Raw genomic sequence first — 21,575 nt, forward strand, 5'->3', positions numbered from 1 at the left:
AGTTACTTACAAAAATAAGCTAATTAGATTGCATCAGCTGTACTAAATACTTCCAAGGATTTAGAAAGTAAAAAATCAGACTATGGATGCTTTCTTGATTAAATTAGGTCCTGATAACTATGGATATTTTCTTGATTACATTAGGTCCTGGTAACTGACAGCTAAGACATCGGCTATGGATTTCAAAGGTCAACTGTCCTGGACACACATCTTTAATCTTACAGGTTATTTGTCTCTATTTACTTTCTCAATATAATAAAATTAGTTTTAAAATCACAATAATCTAGTAAGAGAGAAGTAGAGTTAATAAAAATATTAGAGTTTATATATTGTGGTAGAATTCATAGTCTTCTTTTAGTCAATTCCCTTTTGTTAGAACAAGCAGTTGAAACTGGAAAATCCTTGTTACAAATCCAGCTTTTCAGCTTAAAATTACACCTGTAAGAATAAACAAGTCAGCCTTTCACCAGAGGCCCAAAGCTGTTGCTTCACATCACATCCACTGGGGCAATGCACCGAGCCAGGAGACAGCTGCTACCAACATACAGTACAACACATCATCAGTAGTTTTCTGCTAACTAATGTGGTCTCCTCTTACCTTTTGCTCTTGATGGAGAAGAAGGAGATGAGCTAGTTAAAGGCTTCCTAAGGGTGGAAGATGAGCCCTGTGTGTCTGTACGGCCCAGGTTAGGTCTGTTGGCGTTCTGATCGCTGTGTGCCCTCTGGTGACTTACAGCAGGCTCTGACTTCCTTCGCTTTCTATAGTCACTTGCAGTACTTGCAGAACTACAGAAAAAAGCAGTATCAGTAGCAGTCTGATTCTGAGATCAGATTTCAGGAATTTAAGAAGTAAGGTCATAATTATATTATCAGTTTATAGATTAAAAAATGCAAAATAAATACATGAAAAACCACATAAAGGGAAGAAGCACTGGTCTCACACATCTTACAGCCTATTTCCCAGTGAAAAAATTCATTTGTTCCTAACCTGATTGTTTTAAAGTTTTCCACAACATTACTATGCCATTTTCTTTGAAATAAATGCATTGAGTTCTTTTAGACTATTTTTTGGAACTAGAGTTTAGGTGCAAAGATATGAAAAAGACAGAGACTGAGAACAGTCAAGGCATCATGCTTAGGAGAACAGCACTGAATATGCTTCAGGCAGGAAGGATGAAGAATAAATCACTTCTGTTGAGAGAGAAGCTCAGGGATATTTGTGGAAAGACCCAGAACACAGTGTGGTTAATTTAAATGGAAACACTAAGTCCTTGTAAAACTAAAATAAAATTTACACGTCAGTATCAAAATCAACACTCTCTCCAAGCATCTAATTTGCCAATAGCTCACAAGGTGAATGTTAAAATCTGACTCTTCACAAAATCTGCTGATTTCAGGTCACAAAGAACACCCTCAGGCTGGATAATCTGTGTTTGCTGAAGTATAGATAGTATTTTTTACCTGGAGGGCCTGTCCAGGCCTCTGTCTGTTGAATAGTGATGATATAAGGAAGCCTGTGAAAACAAACACATAGATTGTTATGTTTGTATTTGAAAAAAAAAGAGTGACAATTTTTGTTTATCATGTTTGATGACTCCTTGTTACTCTGTAGCAAATTCTATAACAACAGCCCATGATAATTAACATCCTGGGCACTCCATCACAGTCACAGCAACATTTCATGAGAATAAATGATGCCGCTTTTTTTCCTTTAAAGCACTGCTAAGTAATGATCCCAAATCATGTTTTTATATATACTTTTCAAAACCAGACACAGAACAGCTGAAACAAATCTTTAGTATAAAACCAGAGAAATCTGAAAATTATTCCTTTTTGTACATGTGAGGTCTGCAAAGCTTCTCTTCATCCCTCAATTATTCACCAAAATCCCACAATCAATAATAGCCAGAATTTTGTCAATCCCATGATGTTTGTGGTCAGCAACTGGCCTTCTATACCTTATAATCCTGGTAAGAACAGTTCTCATCACATAAAATTAGTCATTGCTTATGGAGTTACAGATGTAACTACTGCATGAACACTGGGAGATGGAACTTCCATAACTGCATTATTAATACAAAGTCAGCCTTAAATGACTACTGATTTTAAATCAACCATTTCAAGCCTTCAGTCAGAATTAAGTAATATTACAATTCTGGTAACCAGGTATGAATCAAGAATGAAGTGCGTGGTTCCTGGGGTATTTCTTCATGGGTACAAAGCAGTCAGTTTCAAGAATTAAACTTCTTTCAAGCTCCTGGCATGTCATTTCACCTTTCCATAACTCAATGAACTAGAAATAGAACTATCGTACAGGTTTCTAAGGTGCAGGAAATACTTTTTCCCTTTATAGAGATCCTTCTTGGCTTTTTCCCTTCAATGAAAAATCTTTGTCCTGAAGGACTGCTGAAGTAATGGTACTCATGGGCTGTACAAGTCCTTTCTTTTGTTGGATTTTTTATTTCCCCCAGTCATTTGATTTGCAAGTTCATGAACAGAACTTCACCCAGATTTGTTAACTGACCCTTAGGTACACCTCCAGAAGTCACCAGTAGTCTCAGAATGTTTGGGAACAGATTTTTTAGGACTGTGGGGTGGGGAGAGCCACACAAACATGCCACAATATGAAACAAATGTTATCTAAAACCTGAGCGAAGATAATTCCAAATGTGCACGTAGTTCAAATTTTCAAGTTTTTCTTTACACTCTCTGAAGGCTTAAAAGTACTTTGTGATTCTCCCATCACTCTCCAAATGCAATGATTTTAAGATATATATCCAATACTATGAGATCTGTCTGCAATAAAACCATAGAAGCCAGACACAGTGTTGCTCACACCAACAGCCAGTATAACCACAGTAAGCAAAGGCCTCAGGTCTGTGTGCTTCCCTACACAACCTGTAAAACACATGTTCAGCCTGTAGTGGAAAACATTCCAGTCTCATTTCAAAACTGGCCACAACCATCTTTCTTCTCTTGACCAGTCACTGCCAAGGTCTGGAACCAGCCAGGAGGGAGACTCGGGACCACAGGTGATCTCTCAGAGCTGTTGGTCGAGGTGGTGCAAACGCTGCAGATAAATTGTCATTGTGGATTCTTTTGTGCAGATGCCAACCACTTCCACTAGCAACCATTGACCACCTGGGAGGTGACAGTGGCCAAATGGCCCTGAGGCAGTGACTGCTTCCCACCTCCACGCCTGTACAGACCATGATGTCACTCCCAAGGATGGAGCAGATCCTCAGTGTCTCCTATGGAAGGCTATGGGTAAATCACACAGTGGAAATCACACCAGAGGGAATCTCCTTATCCACAGCACTCCCCAGGCCATACACAGAGGGCTAGAAGTGCATATCACGCCAAAACTTACTGCTGGGTTAGTTGCTTTTGCTTTTCATCCTTTAAGATTATCTTATCACCTTGAATGTAACTTTCCCTTTTATCCTTTATTTGATGCTGGCTTTGAAGTTTTTTCTTTATGATAGATCCTGTACATTGCCCATTTTACAACACTAATTTTTACTACAGGCATATATCATTTTATAGATTGTGTGGTGTTTATACCTTCTCTCCATAGGTAGAGCTTCACTGATGTGTCATATAGAGGAAAGGTGAAAGTAAACACTGTGTGTGGTTGTTTTTTACTGCTTGTTTTACTGTTTGCAGTTGTCCTGTCAGCTCTTGGGTGTTTACTGACCCACTTTTAGATGGCCCAGCTGAACACATCTCTTCCATCTCCAGAGATAATTAGCCATCTTCCACAACATTCAACACTGCTCTATATGAATAAAGGCCACTTGAAAAAAAAATTAAATATTGGAGATGACAACTCCAAACTACCAAATACAGTCTTTTGCTTTTACTAAAAAAATGAGATCTATATTTAGAATTAAGCCTGTATTTTAGCTGTTTTTATGCATCAAGGCTTTAATGCTGACTAAAAATGGAGCTAGGGAAAGTAGGCAAAAGTAAAAGGAAAATAACTAATAAGCTTGTTTGCATGATGGTTACAATACTTTATCAAGTTATTTTGAATAGTCTCCCCCTCTGGAGAAGTATTAAGTTGCTGTCATTTTTGAACATGATTTATCATATTTAAAGATTATTAAAATTTCAAAATTAAAGAGAGAACTTCTTTGTAAATTAATCAAAGAGAAAATCAGTGTTACTTAATAACCATTTTACACAGACCTACTGAACATGGGAATATTTCAGTCATGTTAGGGCTTTTAAATTGTCTTCCTTGATATACTGAAAACCAACAGGAATTAGAAAAGGCCTACAAGCTTTATCTTTCAGAGAACTGGGCCCAAATTTCGCAACTATGAGGTTTTTCAAGACACATAGAGAGCTTAAAATCAAACCAGAGTAAATTGCAAACAATTAACAATTTAAGACTACAATTTGAGCTTAACTTTTGGAGAAACTACAGAAGATGAGAGTGAATCACAAATATGGATGAAGTAAAGGCACCGTATGAAGCAAAGCTGCCAGTAGAGGATTCACTGACTTTTGCCCTAACGCTGTAAAAATGGGGAGGGAGTGGAGAAGGAATGAAAGCCTGAATCTCTCCCACTCAGAGTAGGGCAATGCCAGCCCACTACCTGACCTTAATGAATTTTATTTGGAGTACTGACAGCAGCTGTCAATCCTGAGTTATAAATTACAAAAGTACTATTAATTGCTGTTTTACCTGATGAGCAACCTCAGTCATAAATACTTAATTAGATAAATGACAGCTTAGCCACAAAGGCTTTCACTTGACACATAGAATTTGCAGTCAGGTATTTTAATAAAAAAAATATACTGTGCTGATGGATTAATTGTGCAATGCACTTGCCCAACTCTGAAAAGTGGGAATTTGTCAAAGAGTTAGAGACGTATGGAGTGTTGTGTAATTCTGGGTGTTAATCTCTGAGAAGTTTTGGGTATAAGGACTCACAGTTCCTAGGATAATAAGATCAACATCCAAATGCACTAGTGATCTGGAAAGATATGAAGACAAAGATACAATGATTGTGAATTAGAAATGTCTCTCAGCTATCAGAAGGAAACCACTATATTTTAACAAACCTAAGACATAAATTGTGAGCATTCCAACCCTTCTTCCCAAGAGAATCATCTGAAAAAGAACCATTCATTTACCTCATTGGAAACACCAGAAGAACTGTCTTGAACATAGTCCAAAAGCTTTTTAGGTGGCTGCATCATAAAAGCAGAAGTGTAGAGATGAAATGGAGTAGAATCAATGGCAGCAAGGAATGAAACATGTGGAAAAGGTGACACAGTTAGAAATTAAGTGTTGACAGCGTCAGATACAAAGAGTGACACACATGGGTAGAATGGAAGGATAAATGTGTTATTTTAAAAATATCTTAATAAAATGTTAGTAACTGTAGGTGGTAAAATTTACAACTGGAATGGTTGAATAAACAGCCAGCAGTTTTTAACACTGAGAGAGAAAAGTCTGAAGCATCACAGTTATGCTCTCTTGGAGGAATTTCAATATATTTTATCTTAGTTATTTTTATCAGTAAAATATTGTTGAGATATGGTTAATCAGAAGAATTTATCTGTACTGTTTCTGCCCACCTAGAGGGAGAAATGATAATACCACTTGAATGGCAGGATAATGGAGATAAAAAGTAAACCATGACAATGTGATAACATTATAGACTACTGCACAAGAAATTGAACCCAGATATATTTACCTTTATTATTTTATTTAATTTTCACAGGCTATTCAATGGGTTATTTTTAAAATGCTATGATTAAAGCATTAAGGTTTTAAAAGAGTGTATATTATTTGCTTTCTCTTCTGCTCTCCCTGAAGCAGCAGGGAGTTTTGATTTTGGCTTATGGCGAGCTACAGAACGGGACTAAAGTGCCTGGTTCCAGGGTGTCCTCCAAGGCCCTGTGTCAAGTGCTCAGGCTCCTCGTGTAGCTTGGCATGTCACTAATTAAAATTCTGATAGGCCTCCAGAGAATTGTTGGCTGATAGGGAAAGAAAAGAATGGGGATATTTTAAAAACTGATACTCTCAAGCTCATGTCTACTTTAGATTTCCTGTCTGTGGCCTGTGGCTTCTGCTTTTTAAACTCAAAAAATCTCGGGGAGGATCCTGGGGAGCTATGAGAATTCTTAAAAAGACTGAGGGAGTGCTTAGATTTACTTCCCTCCTTTTTCTAAGGGGATTTTAACTTATTTTAATTTTCCACCTGTCTGGATATTCTGACTATCCTCTTAGACACTCTTCTGGGATGAAGACATTTGCTATCCTTTTTCCTAAAGATGTTAGAGTGTACAGGAAAGAATTTGAGCTCTGTGGAGCCAGAGAGGGAGTGTGCAAAAGCAAGAGCAGGTGCATCTCCAACCTAGTTGTTAAGGCATTGTGCAGGGAGGAAATGAAACCTAGTTCTCAGTTTTGCCTCAAGGACGGTGTTACTGTTTTGCCATTGTAAGAAATATACAAACAGCCGTAGATGCTTAGATACAATTAAGCCTATGGCATTTGCAGAAGAACTGCAAGTGCTTAAGAAATCAAAGGGGAAAAATTGAGATTTTTAGGTGTTTTGGTCAGATGGAACTCTTCAGGTTTATAGTTTTAAACTTAAGTGCTGGCAGCAGATCCAAACCAGCAGCTGTTTGCCAGAGCCCTTTTTTGGGGGTAATGGCTATTTGTGAAAATTGGAGCAGAACTGAAGTCTGTCCATTCAAACAGGTGTCCAGCTTGAAAACAGAGGAAACCCATATCTCTCTGTTCAGGTATAAAATACATATTTTGCATGTATGCATATAAGAGATAAAAAAAGGAAAAAAAAATCTCAGGATTTCCTGTTACAAGAAATTTGTTTCTGGCTTCATACATTTAAATTTAGATATAGTCCTTCAAGTAAAATATATGATCTGTAACTTAGCTTCCCTAATGCAAATTGTCATATTTTTCTGTCCTAGAAGATTGTTCAAAAATAAGCCAATATGCAAAAAGTTTAGGGAAACCAGCAAACATCCCTGTTTATCATGGAATTTGTCTTGTTATTAAATACTTACACAATACTATTTATCTAAACATACTCCTTATTAAAGCTATTACTACAACTAGTCTAGCAAGTTAAGAGTCTATTTGAAAAAAATACTTTTATTTGTGGGACTTTACTGCCCTTCCTCAAAAAAAAAAAAAAAAATTATTGGCTTATATTTGCTGAATTTGGTAATTTAAATTCCTCATTCTAAAAATATTTTTTCCTAAAGTGGAAATATCAATATTCTGTCCTCACTTACCGGACGTCCAAACTCCAGCTCTGAAAAGAATTTATACCAGGGTTCGTTTTCTAAATCTATGTCATCTGGGTTTATGCGATCAGTCTGGAGCAGTTGTGAAGGAAAAGGGAAGGAAAAGGCACACACTGAGCAAAGTGCTAGAAATGCTGTGTCACTTTAACAACAAACACACAGACATAAAACAAATACGGGAAAAGAAATGGAATAAAATCAAAGAATGAAGATGGTATTAAGACAGAGAATATTCGTGTTCAAGAGCTGTCATTCACTGGTAGCTTTAATACTTTTCTTTTTGTTGATGTTCTTCCAAGGATTGGAAGATGTTAAACATTTTAAAATTACACTCTTAAAGCTAAGAGGGCTCTTTGACCTTTTCTTTAACATCACTGCATTAGTTAATTACATTTAATGCTGCTGAAGATTCCTTGTTTGGAAGATGGTTTAAACGATGGTCTTCTCCAGCATAGGCAGGAAATTGCCCATCAGATCAGCAATAAAGACACAACTTTATCTGTATTGCTTTTGGTCCTCTTTGTCTTCTGACAAAGCATGTTAATTTTGAATCTTGATGTCTTGAAGCAAGCACTGAGCAGAGGTAAGGAATATGCATCATGCAAGCATCACTATGTTAAAAAGCCACTTCAGCATATGAAAAGGAACTGGTATATTTTAAATCCTATGGTCAAAACATAGGGAACAAAAAATTAGGCGTTCCATAATACTTGTTTCAGCAGTACTGTGAAATGCTTTATCTTGCATAGCCTTGTTGACACAATGCAGCATTTTTTCGACAGTGGAATACATTGTTTTCATCTGAAAATTCTCCTAGCCAAGGGAAAAAGTAGCAATTGAAGATAGTATTAAGGAAATTCTTCAGTGAACAGAAGAATAATTGACAGATTTATTCAAGCAGCATGAAAACATGAAGGTGCAAAACAGTACAGCTCTCAATGGGATATCTAATAAACTATAAACTTGGCTGCATTAATTACTTTCTAAATAGCTTCAGTTTCTTTGTAGCATCTGATGTAGGCTTTCATGCAGCACAGAATTACAGTGAACTGTTGGCTTAAAGATCTCTGAAACAGAGAAATCCTCATGTTAAAGACATTTCTGAATTTAAAATTTGCTTCTCCATAGCTGTAATGATCAGAACCTAGACACTAATTATGGTGTGCCCCAGAAAGCAATCATCAAAGACAGGGTCCTGCATAAAGAATGACACAGGTGATCAAGTATGTAACACTTTTTCCTCCAAACCGCCACCAGTAGACTGGAGCAATCACACACAGAGCCATTTCTGTTTTCTGCCAGAGAGAAGACTGTGCTCTTGACCATTTCAGGTAATTAAACATCTTACAGCACTTTTCTTGCACAAGAAATTGAACCCAGATATATTTACCTTTATTATTTTATTTAATTTTCACAGGCTATTCAATGGGTTATTTTTAAAATGCTATGATTAAAGCATTAAGGTTTTAAAAGAGTGTATATTATTTGCTTTCTCTTCTGCTCTCCCTGAAGCAGCAGGGAGTTTTGATTTTGGCTTATGGCGAGCTACAGAACGGGACTAAAGTGCCTGGTTCCAGGGTGTCCTCCAAGGCCCTGTGTCAAGTGCTCAGGCTCCTCGTGTAGCTTGGCATGTCACTAATTAAAATTCTGATAGGCCTCCAGAGAATTGTTGGCTGATAGGGAAAGAAAAGAATGGGGATATTTTAAAAACTGATACTCTCAAGCTCATGTCTACTTTAGATTTCCTGTCTGTGGCCTGTGGCTTCTGCTTTTTAAACTCAAAAAATCTCGGGGAGGATCCTGGGGAGCTATGAGAATTCTTAAAAAGACTGAGGGAGTGCTTAGATTTACTTCCCTCCTTTTTCTAAGCACTTTTTGGTGTTACTGGGACAGCATGCCACCTCTGCTCTATCGAAAGGTCAACAACCCTTCAGAACTACCTTGGTGCTCATGTATCTATGAGCTGTTCATGTAATATCTGGACCCCAGCTGTTGTTTTATACACTTCACAATGCCCTTTCAAGTAAGGGAAGTAGAACTCCTGTGAATGCAGAGGGAAATGAATCTCACTGATGGAAATCTTGCTGTGCTCCACAGAAGGGTAAGGAAGTGAAGCTCCTCTGGTGTTTTGTCCTTACATTTCCACCAACCACAGCTGTACCTCAGTAGTACTGATGACAAATGCTTGAACTCAAAAGACACCCAAGTCTTTTGTAGAGAAACACTACTGAAATTAGTTTCATGAACTGACTACTAAAAATGTGTGAATCTAATAGAGATTATGACTAATTCAAGAAAAAAAATACAGGATTCTCTTCTACAGAGATAAGAATGCATGAGGGCAAAAAATGACAGATGCAAAACACAGAAGATAACTTCACTGTATATCAACTTGATTCCTATTACAGGAAATGCTTGGCATATTTAGAGGGTTTTTTGCTTACTTTAAAAAAAAATTCCACAATTTGCATCTGAATAATCTGAGAAGACATTACTAAACAATTATTTTCCATCCTTTCTCCAAACTAAGTTACTGTATGTTGAAATATTGCATGTTTTTACCTTTATATTCTATCAAAAATTTAATTTTCACAGAAATGTTGATATCAACAAATGGGTGTATTTACACTAAACAAACAAACAAATAAATTTAAATGCACATAGGGTTAGAATTGTGGATCTTTTGGCCCTAGAAGTCTTGGCTTACATTACCCTGTGAGCCTCAAGGTGCCTAGAAGAGCAACAGTCCCAGACCTACACAGCAATGGAACCATTTCCCTCCTTGCAGGGAGGCGGAACACTGTGACAGATCAACTGGGCTCTCCTAAGCCAGCCAAGGAGATAAAAATGAGAATGGGAGTCGCCTCCCTTTTCAACTTCAAATACTCTTGCAATTACCTGCAAGCTTAAAAACCCTTGTGTTTCTGCTGGTAAGGGAAAAGTTATAAATAATGCATTTTATCTAGTTTCTATGTTTTCATTTCTTCTCGGGTAGGAAATAAAATGAGACTGTTGCAAAGTATGTAAAGCTAATTCCATGCAGCCAAGTCCACTTTAATATACAGCTTCAACTGCAGAGGGCAGCAAACAAAAAGAAACTGAGCACTAAAGTCTGCAAATTCCCTGCTGCTGGCAGTTCTGGAGAGGACTGCATTCCCTGTTCTACCAAGATCAATACACAGGCAATTGATTTTGCTGGGCTTTTGGATTCTGTTTTGCTGACAGAGCTTTTTCTATTATCTCACCTTCTAAGAGACTTACAACGAATGAATAATTTTGACTTAAAGCTGCACTTGGTTTAATCTCACAAAATATCTTCCAAACTACTGGAATAGAAAGTAAAAGCAATAAAGGAAAATCCCTTTTTAAGACTTGCCAGTCAAATAATGCTCCTACAATCTATCCTTCATCTAGCAATTTAGTAATATTTTGATTATTCGTTGAAAATATACTGCTGAAGACCATTAAGTAACTTCACTCCTTTTACACTGCATCAGCATACTCAAGTATAGAATACGGACAATGAAAAAAATTTTATCAGTAGTATTACATGTAGCTTTGCCTGTTCTTGGTTTGATACACAAATAGACATTCACAGGTCATAATCAAAAATTATAATGTTCATTTAAAGTAATGAGTTAAATGGCTCTTACTTGTAGATCAATATTTTGCATTTGCAAGTTCAGACACCAAACTGAACACTGTCTGGAATAGTGGGCTTAGATGCCTGCTTTGGCATTTTATTATCTCTAAAGAATTTTCTTTTGCATTTTTTCTTTTTTTTTTTTTTTTTTTTTTTTTTTTTTTTTTTTTTTTAATTTTGGACTACTTTTAAATAGCTGTGGTAACTCCAAGTCTACTACCAGATGGACTTAGTCTATTTCTTTATGAGAAGAAATATTTTATAATGCCATATTAAGCATACCAAGTGGAATATTCAGATAACCAGACTGAGATGTCAAAAGCAACCAAATGTGCATGCTCTAAATAAAATTTCCAATTTTCCACTACACTAAAAACCAAACCAAACAAAAAACAACAGATGTACATCATGGAACAAGTCCAGTCTACTTCTGGTTTTTGACAAAACAGTAATTTAGAAAAATTGATTCTAATCATGAATTCCTCTTGCACTCAGTAGAGAATTTGTATGTTGAACAGAAATTAAAAAATCTAGAACTAAAATTTAACGTCACAGTTTTATTTGACTAGCACATGTATACTTTTATGCTTAGAGTAAAATAACTAATGAAAATAGAGGCATTGTGTGTACCAATTTTATGAGGTCTTTTTTTACAGTAACACAGATTTTTCCTTACATATTCTACTGCAGAAATAGATATATGTACATGTATGGAGGAATTGCTTCTCATATATACAAGGTAGAAACTAGTGAATAATAAAATCTAATTTCATTTACACATGCGTAAGATTAAGTTGTTACATTGTCATTTACTTATTGATGGAAAGTAAACATCCACTTTAGGAAACAAGTCCATCGTTTGGATGATATTGGAAAAAAAGAGAAATATTTAATTGAATTGCAGACACTGGAGATGGAAACATACATCAAAGCAACTTATGTACCACCCTATCAGTGGCTTCTTGAAATAGCAAAAAAAGGAGCTGTATCAGCATGTCTTGTAAGACTGTTTAATGCCTTAATCTCACATACTTTTACTGCAATCTCAAAGTACTAATAACAAGCCTCTCCTTTATGCTGATCTTTTATACTCTTACAAATTCAAATTATGGAAGAAAACACACTAATTTCCTGTTTCATACAAGAGGCTACTACACAATACAGCAGTTTGAAATTACACTCATCCTTCTGCATCTATAACAATTAGCGATCCCTAACCAATCTATCAGTTTAATGTTTGTTACTAGGTCAATGTTTTAGTTTATTATTTCTGACATTGTTTTGATTAATGCATATTTTCTTTTCATCAGTGAGGATCTGTTGCATAGTATTTCCTACTAAATGTTAGCTTCACACTGAATCTCAATTTCTTTTATTCTTGCCATGTTCTCATCTCCCCATTAATCACAACTGATTCCAATCTGCTACCTACACCAATAAAGGGAATGCTAATCTGTCAAATTTGACTTGTCAGATTTGACAGATTATGATACAAGGTAGCTGTAAATATTTTGTATTTTTAACAGATTACTTTGCCATCAAAACTATAATCTTGTAGACATGGAAATTACTTAACTAAAAAGAATTGGGGATTTGGAGTGTTAGAAAAACTCCTTTTGACTTCTTTGATTTTGACAAAACTAATAAAGTATGACTTTCTATTTCAGACACTATAAATGTCCGTATTTTGCAATATTAATTTACCACATTTATTTTATACTCCACATTTTTTAATACTTTCCTTCAGTATCATCAAGACAATTTTTCAGACATTAAAAATCAAATCTTTTGAGATTATCAAGATGAAAGATTTAATTCATGCAGTACTGACACATTTGAGAATTTGGAGTTTTCATTTGAATTTGGAACTAATGCATTATTTTCAGATGTCAGCTTTTCCTATGCACAATGAAAAGAGCTTTTGACCTGCTTTGCTGATCATCCTTTAAGAATTTAGTTTTACTTTTTATATCCCATTCAATGAATACAAGGAAAGGAAATACTTCAGTGAAACAAATCAATTTCTGTTAGTAACATGGTCCAAAGGAAGTATCTTAATTAAATAGCATCTTTATCAACAGTAGACATTCCAGATTGATTAACTGTGATAGCTCCCTATTTTTTCAACTATGTTACACTAGTGTCAGCAAAACTTTCATTATAATAATTTCCAATTTTTTTACAGATCTGAATCATACATAAACTAAAAATCTCTCAAATCTGTACATGAATGTACTTTCCTCAGCTTAAAATTTTTTTCTACAATGAGATGATTCCTTGTATGTACATCAGCTAAGCCTAAACTTTTAGTCTAAGCTTCAAGATGGCAAAGTATGACCTTACCCTTGATGGATATTGCTTAGTAAGTAATATGACTACAACATGACTAAAGCTTTTCAGTATGAAAATATTTTAATGACCAAACAAAGCTCAAAATTCCATCTCTTGATTCAGATTAGCAAAAGTAAAATGCATAAGCAAGTGGAAGAAAAGATTCAGGAACAGTCAGCAAATCTAATTTTCTTGTTATTTCATTAGTTTGCTAGAATTGAAAAAATGTAGCTCTGACAATATTCATCAGTGCTGCAATGGTTATATGAATTATTTTTGTTCACATTACATTAGTGAAAAATGTAATTTATTAGAAAAGTGAGGCCATTCTTGGAATACACTGAAGTCAGTGTAATTTTCTTATTTTTAATTTGAATCTGCTAGTACACTTTGGCATTGGGAAAACTGGAAAATTACCTCAGTGTTTATAATGCAGCCATGGCACTCAAAAAGTGCTCAGGACAAATGACACTGCCATTTAAATAAAATTATTTGTTAAGTTCATCTGCACACAGATACTAATTATATTTTTTCATAACTAGTTCCTACATAAATGCCAATTTCCTCTTTGTAAAACACATAGGTTCTGCAAGAACTCAATTTCACAGAAAAAGAGCTTCGTGTTTTCTGGCTAACAAAAAAATAGATTCCTGAAAAGACCACAAAAACAAAGGAAAAGGTGCTTGGTTCAGGTGTTTCACAGTGTTGATATACTGCATAGTCTGAAATTCAGTCATTTCCTTAATTTGGTTTAAATTGGCAAAATAAATTCTGTGAACAACCATGTAATACAGAAGCAAATAACAATCCAGTACTCATTTCATTAACATCTTCTTTAAAACTGGACTCCCTCAAACATTTCAACCTCAAAGTAAAAGACCAAGAAAAGAAAATATTGCCATTGATACATAACAGCTTTTTTAAAATAAAAAAGTGTTAAGATAGCACAAAGCTAAATAAGAAGGGCTGGGTAAATGTGTCTTTCAGCAAATGAAAACTTCTGTTAATTGTCATTTTGCAAGCATTAAGCATAGCTTTATTCCACAATTGCTACAATTATTCAGAAAGCAGGAATAAAGACTTCTAATTGCATGTTAATGTACACTCATTCTTAATGTACACTCACTCAAATCACAGAGTATTTGAGGCTGGAAACAAACCCCAGAGGTCATCTAGCCCAACCTCCTGCTCAAGGAAGGTCTAATAATATCAGGTTGCTCAGGGCTGTGTTCAGGTGAGTCCTATCTGGGCAACCTTGGTCAGTATTTGACCAAAATCTCCTTAGATATACAATTCAGCACATCCTGAAAATGCAAATATTTTATTTTTATGCATCAATTATTCAGATATCATATGTGCTGTTAATACTACTGAAAATAAGTGCTGCAGATGCACACCAATCAGAAAAGCAGTTTCCATCTGTTTTGTCTATCATCCATGAGGTTTGCACAGTGGTGATCTCTTGGACACCTTGGAAGATGTAAGTTAAGCAAATAAGCCAAACCCAATTTTTCCATACAACCATCAGATAAGAGCAAAGACAAATTGCTGCAAAATTGTATTTGAAAAAGGATCTTCAATATTCCTCCAAATAGCAATTATTAATAGCAAATAATAAAAAGATAACCTCTTACCAAATCTCTTACTGTATTACCCATTTCATTTGTGTGTCTTACCGGTCTTTCGTGTTCAAGGATTGATGACTTTCCTGGCTCATATTCAAAAATACTTCTTGGTTCAGAACGGAACTTGCGAGTATCTACCTTTCTGTCAGGAGGATCCCAGTCATTCCTAAACAACAAATACAAGCAACAGAGCTAATTTTCTGTCACCACCTTGTGCTTTACAGCTCTGTACAACAGAAACCTGCAAAGCCAGATGACGTTCAGAACAGCTAATATTTCCAGATCTCAGCTGTGGAACATCTAGCCTGGCATCCCAGTGTTTTACTGCAACATCTTAACCTGTTTACAGCAGGGATGCTCAGTACAGCAGGAAGAACACTAGAGATGTCCAGCCTGTGATCACTCATATTTTTCTTTTAACTACCAGAGCAGTTTAAAAACTACCCTGGCATACCACATCAAAAAACATGCAAACCATTGCAAATAACTATACATGTTTTGTGCACTCTACTAATATAGGAAAGTGGTACATCTTTTTGTCATCTTATAATATGATGATAAGGCAATATTGAAAAATTTACAAAATCTTCTGAGGCAAAAAATGAGGAATTATTTTAAAAGACAGTGTTATGGTCATTATCCTGATCTGTAGTAGAATTGCTTCTGAATATCCTTGTAAGCAGCATATTGTTTCTCTATCTTGAACAGATAAACAAGAGGAAGAATTTGGCAGTTGAATTTGGAAGAGAAATGCATCAATTTTCTCTAAAATTACAAATTTGCTTTCAATTTAATAATGCTATGCAAAGAATGAAAAGTAACCCATGCTACTATATTTTTTCAGTCATTTACTATGTCATATTACTAGCTACATATACATTTTGGGGGAATACTTAGCTAGTTACAGTGAGAGCTACCTTTGCAGGGCAGTTCTTGTAGTATCTACCTCCACTGTACTTGGAAAACTGTGGCTCACACATATTTTTATTTAACTCTGTGTAAAATGACCCACTAGTAACTCAAAGGTTGGAGGAAAGGGGAGGGGAAATACTAACAGCTATTGTCTGTATTTGATAAGAAAGAGCACACACTGATTAAATTTTATCAGTTCTATTGGTCTTTCTGGCATGACTTGGTTTGATGTGACCTGACATAATAATGTACATGTCATGTGCCTTAAAAAAATCTATGGGATAGCTTTTGTTTATAGAATGCTTGCAAGTGCATTTCAGGGACACAGACAACTCTATTTATAAAATGCCCTACATTTCAAGGGAAATAGTTCTACGTGGCTTTATTGTTTATTTTCACTGAGGAAAAAAATATTTTCAGAGCAGAAAAGGTTACATTTTTTGAGAATGAACAGGAAAATGGAAATATTCTGATGAAGTTGCATTATACTGCAAGCCACTGAAGCAGAAAGGATGCTACTGAAATTCTGATTCCCACTCAGTTCAATTAATTTACAGTTTTCAGCCTTTTATCCTGCATGGACTATATTTTGAGCTCAACTGCTAATGCAAACCAGATCTTGCCTCACAGCTAAGAAACATGTGATATATGTGGACCTAAGCCTCTTATGTGAGATTTTAAATACTCTGGCTTTATAGATAATTTAAAAAAGAATCTCCCAATGGCAGGAAAAGATTGATGAGCTATAGCTTTCAGCAGTGGGCAAAACATAGCTAAAATGTTTGGCATCTCTTGGCCTGGAGAAAACGGATTTCCACTGGCTGTTGTATCATGCAGGAGATTAAAAGGAGAGGTGAAATAGCCAAATTCAGTACTGAGTAGTTGTTTCCAAGCTTGACAAGAAGCACTGCAACAGGCCTTGGTTTCTGTGACTGAGGCATTTGGCCTAGCACTGGACAACAACTCACACAACTTCAGAGATTAAAGTTAAACATCTCTTTTGGTGTCTGGCTAAAAAAATCTGCACTTCTGTATGACCTGCTAACAAAATTCAAGCCTCATGGCCTCTTTGAGGCAGCTCAACTCTAATCTTTAGCATTTCCTCTTGACCACCTGCCCTTGGCAACAGGGAAGCCAAAATCAGTAACCATCAAACAATCTCATCTTCCTCTGCAGTATGTGTATCTACTGAATTACATTTTGGATTGCCACTATCTACAAATTTTTCAAAAAGCCACAGTTGTGTCTTAGTTTTATACACTTAGTACGGTCTTTCATCATAGTATTTTATTCAAACTGCTAATTACTTGAAACTGTTTAATATAATTACATTTCTACATATAAATATGTTTACAATGTCCAAGCTGACAAAAATGATCGAATTCTCTTTTGTTGCTTGAGTGTAACCAAGAGAGGGAAGCTTGTAGGCACAGATGAAAGGAAAAATATTACCCTTTTAGTATATAATATATACATAGCCACACATATAGATTTATAATAGCATAATATTATATTAACATGTAGTATTAATTAATGCAAACACTAAAGAAAAATATTTTTTTCTAGAGCTAGTACCTACAGATATGCTGAAGTCAACAGAATTTGTGTGCAGGTCTCTTGCAAGGTTTTATCAAAAGGATAAGCACGTCTTTCCTGAGTTATTCATTACTAACATTCTCCAGACTGGACTCTAACCAATGGGACCTGGTTTTGTGCAGAGAGTTTGGATAGAAAACCATGGGCTATCCAAAATGCCTCTTTAATCTGTAAACACTGTCTTGGTCTACCAAAATGGAGATTGAAAAAAATGGGGATATAAAGCACTTCTGAGCTCTGGGGAAATGTGGGTTGACTTCTACACTCTTGTACGGTTTTGTTCTCCCTTGAATTTTCAATTACATCATCTTTTTGATCCTTTCTCTTTGGTGCTGGGTACAATAAAAGGCCTTTTCTACTCAGAGACTGACTATTGAAGACAGCTCCTAGAGCATAGACCGTTCTGAAATACAACAAGCAGGACAATACCACTAATGAGAATAAAAATCCTTACTGCTCAAGGTCACATCATAAATTAGAAAAAACTCTTTAGTACACTGAAGACATGACAGCACCATGCATGATGCCTGGACTCCTGACAAAGATCACCCCTCATCATCTGACTGGCCCTTGAATAAAGCCCTTGAAGTCATATTATTCTAGAGCTGCTATTTTATCCCTTGCTATATTCTGCAATTGGAGTACTGTACTTAGCAAGAACACCCTTCAAAAATGCGCTAACTTACTTTTCTGGTGTAGACCGTTGCCTCATACGATGTGGTGGTACTGGTGGTGGCACGTGGGGTGGCAAAGGGGACGAGACCTTAAAGGCATCGGAGCTACTGTCAGAAGCACTTTTGGACAGTGGTCTGTACGTCTGTGTCTTTGCAGCTGGGTGTGCCTGAGCAGAGAAGGATGGACTGTAGCTACCTAATATAAAACAAAACCAGGAACAGTCATAGCATGAGAGTAAGTCTTAAAAAAAACACAACATGGAATGCTACAAGAACCCACAGTAACTCAATAAAACGGCAAGATTACAAAAATGTGTAAATTAGTTTTAAAAGTACATTGCTGTGTATTATGCAGCTCATTAGAGAACTTCTTATATATTTTTACACAAAATTACAAACACATAGGTAAAGTGCAGCACAGTTAAAATAAATTAATTTGATTGAGAAGTTAATGGGTATATACATCCATCACATCTTTTAATGACAGCCTGTAATTAATTTCCAGGCTCATCCTGTTGCTCAGTTTTTCCATGTTCAGAAGGTAGAGAAGAGGCAGGAAACACACCTTTTTTGACTGTTTTAAAAACTATTTGGTTTGTGATGATGAGGCAGTAGCATTATCTTGAAGAGGATCACAAGAGTACAAAGAGATGTCAAACCACTGACCCACTACAAGTCATCTGAACAGCACAGAAAAAGGCACTATTGAGAGCATGTTTAATGCAACAAAAACTGAAATGAAAAAATTTTGAATTGCATTTTTGCAGAAGGCACTATGGCCTTTTTGCACACAGTCTATGAATGCTTTCATTTTTGCTTTTTTGGAAATAATTTTACCACATGGGCATAATCTTCTTAAGACACAATGATTATATATCTTAGATGAATATGTCTTTTCTTATGGCTAAATAAGATCAACATGAATGCCTATAGCAAAAATGGACAAGTTTGTAAAACAATCCGTTTTATTAGGCACTCTTGCTGCATATTTTTAAAATATATTCAGTACACTATTTTTGTCTTTCCATGTCAGTAATTACTATTTTCATTTTCACACAGTAGTTCCCTTTCCATTTCTGTAAGGAAAGGCTGCATTACTAACAATCACTAGTGAAAATAAATGCAAAGTAATCAAGAAACCACAGCGTTAAGTGTATCCCTCTACAGTAAGAGGTCCACAGCTGCAATTAATTTCTGCAGTAAGAATGAAACTAAAATTAAACTTCTTTCATTTGGGGGGAAAAAGGCATGAACAACTGAGATCAAACGAGACACTAGAAGGTGTGTCTACAAGCATTACAAAAGCGAGCGTGAAGAGTTAACTACACCATCACTTGCTGACATTAACAAAAGCGTCACTTTGAACACGGAGTAATTCCTACCAGTATTGTATGCATATGCAGTATTATACAAGTCTGTGTCGTCATCTACAAAAAGAAATACATATGTTACAGTAGTGCCATACATGCCTGTTCATCACAGAAACTGAGCTGTTTCTGCAAATACAAATAGAAGATTGGTAAGCAATCAAGCACTGTATTTCTTTTCCTCATCTCATAAGTGCTTTTGGAAGACTCTCTCTTCCCATTATACTTAGGCTGTTTTTACCATCTTATTGTATTGTATCTTTTGGTCATGTCACCCATATTGCATACCAGTTAGCACCAGACTGCAAATTACTTTTTGTCTGTTCTTTTCCCCTCCCCAAGCTTGATTCCTTCCTTTTGTCAGCTTTCCTATGCTACAGACTGTTAAATGGTTGTTCCTATCACAAAAGACAATCCTAAATATCTACTATGCGACTAGTGTTCAAGATAGAGCCTGTAAGCCAACATTCTCCTGCCTACATTTCTTATTCTCCCACTAACATTCTGTGTGACCATACTGAATGTTAGCTCTACCTCAGATGAATAAAGTCTCCTTCCTTCCAGAGGTATAATGAGCATAATTGCCATTTATACAGTTTCCTGACATCCTTGGGACAAATCATAAAGGACATTAAAGCTAGCAATGTCACCAAAGCTCAGTCTCAGCAAAACCAAGTAAGATATTCTATGACAACAATTAAATTCAGGCACAAAATTTTTCCTTAAACCAGCCTGTTTACTAGCCCGCGCTGTTCTAACCCTGGAGTTCTCCAAAAGACAGGCAGATGGTAGGAGATTTACAGAAGAAAATTTCTCATCCCTCAAACTGGACATGAGGAGACAAAGACAAGAACATACTCACCAGGCTTGTGAACCATATGGATTTGCTTGAACATTGTCTTGTACCAATCCTTTGGCCTGTCAACTGTCTGAAAAAAATAGAGTTTTAACAATTAACAACAAAATAAAAATACCCATGTGTACAGATCAGATGAGACATTTAATATTATTCTGGACAAAAATATTATGTTATTCCCTATTTAATACAGTAGTTTCCATGTATTTTCTGGAAGACACTGAAGATTGAGTCAGTCTTGGACTCTGATCCTGGGAGGGCATGATGGTTCAGAACACTGGAATTATTGTGAGATTAACAGTTCATCACCTTAGTGCCCTATATCTGACAGTGATGAATGCTAGATTCTTTACAGGCAAATAGAAACACCTCAGAAGTTATGATTACAAGCATGTAAGAAGTGCTTCTTTTGACCTGGCAATTTCTGGCTTAAATGACTTTCAAAATGTAATTGTTAAATAATGCAGAAAAACTTTGTAATACTACTGAGAAAAGAACTAAGACCACACTATATTTTAGAGTTAATGTTTGGATTGTAAACAAAGAGTATTCTTTTTACCAGTTTTAAAAGCCCTTTCCAGACAATTTTAACTTATTCAATAATTACTCATTAAATTATACTTATCCTTACTTTTGCAAACTAAGTAATCCTAACCTCAAGGTTCCCAAACTCTGCTCATATCGACACCTGCTTGTGTTTCTTTTTATCTCTTATCCTTTTGAATTTTCTCTTTTGCTGCAATTTTCTTTGAGGTAGGGTGATAATATTTCAGGAAAGGATTAACACAAAGGCAAACATGTTTTCAGTATTATCCTTCTTAGGTGCTAAAATTTTACTTGTCCCACAGTAGTCAGAAAAGCAGAAGTTTTAATGCAAAGAATCATGGAATCATAGAATGGCCTGGGTTGAAAGGGTAGTTAGAGATCGTCAACTAACAACCCCCATGGACAAGGATAACTTTCATTAGGCCAGCTTGCTCAGAGCTCCATCCAGTGTGGCCTTGAACACCTCCAGGGATGGGGCATCCGCACCTTCTCTGGGCAACCAAAAAAATCATTATGTTCAAACCTCATGGTACACAGGGAAAATTCAAAGGACCTCTCTTGAAGTGCATTATCTTGCACCAGCAAATACCAAATTTGCAATCACTTTGCTTACTCCTCTTTACCACAAAAAGCAAAAATCTAGGAATTCTTCCCTACAGAATACTGGACAGATGTGCATCAGATGTTCACCACATGCTGCCATCTTTATGAAATCACACCTTTGCCATGATT

General features: G+C 35.9%; 1 protein-coding gene across 4 annotated transcripts in view; it reads right to left on the reverse strand.

Annotated features, from left to right (window-relative positions):
* Positions 1 to 21,575, reverse strand: part of SORBS2 (sorbin and SH3 domain containing 2) — a 145,312-nt gene that overhangs the window by 27,992 nt on the left and 95,745 nt on the right. For 2 of the 4 annotated variants that reach the window (XM_053975056.1, XM_053975054.1), the window contains 5 exons: positions 20,304 to 20,370; positions 18,087 to 18,270; positions 14,944 to 15,058; positions 1,462 to 1,514; positions 599 to 786 (listed from right to left, as the gene is read on the reverse strand). In XM_053975056.1, the coding sequence (XP_053831031.1) occupies positions 599 to 786; positions 1,462 to 1,514; positions 14,944 to 15,058; positions 18,087 to 18,270; positions 20,304 to 20,370 (607 nt within the window). Of the gene's footprint in view, positions 1 to 598; positions 787 to 1,461; positions 1,515 to 5,145; positions 5,203 to 7,281; positions 7,366 to 14,943; positions 15,059 to 18,086; positions 18,271 to 19,456; positions 19,502 to 20,303; positions 20,371 to 21,575 lie in introns of all 4 variants that reach the window. The other 2 variants (XM_053975052.1, XM_053975053.1) reach the window with 2 other exon arrangements.

Source organism: Vidua macroura, chromosome 4, assembly GCF_024509145.1.
Source record: "Vidua macroura isolate BioBank_ID:100142 chromosome 4, ASM2450914v1, whole genome shotgun sequence".
NCBI lineage: Eukaryota > Metazoa > Chordata > Aves > Passeriformes > Viduidae > Vidua > Vidua macroura.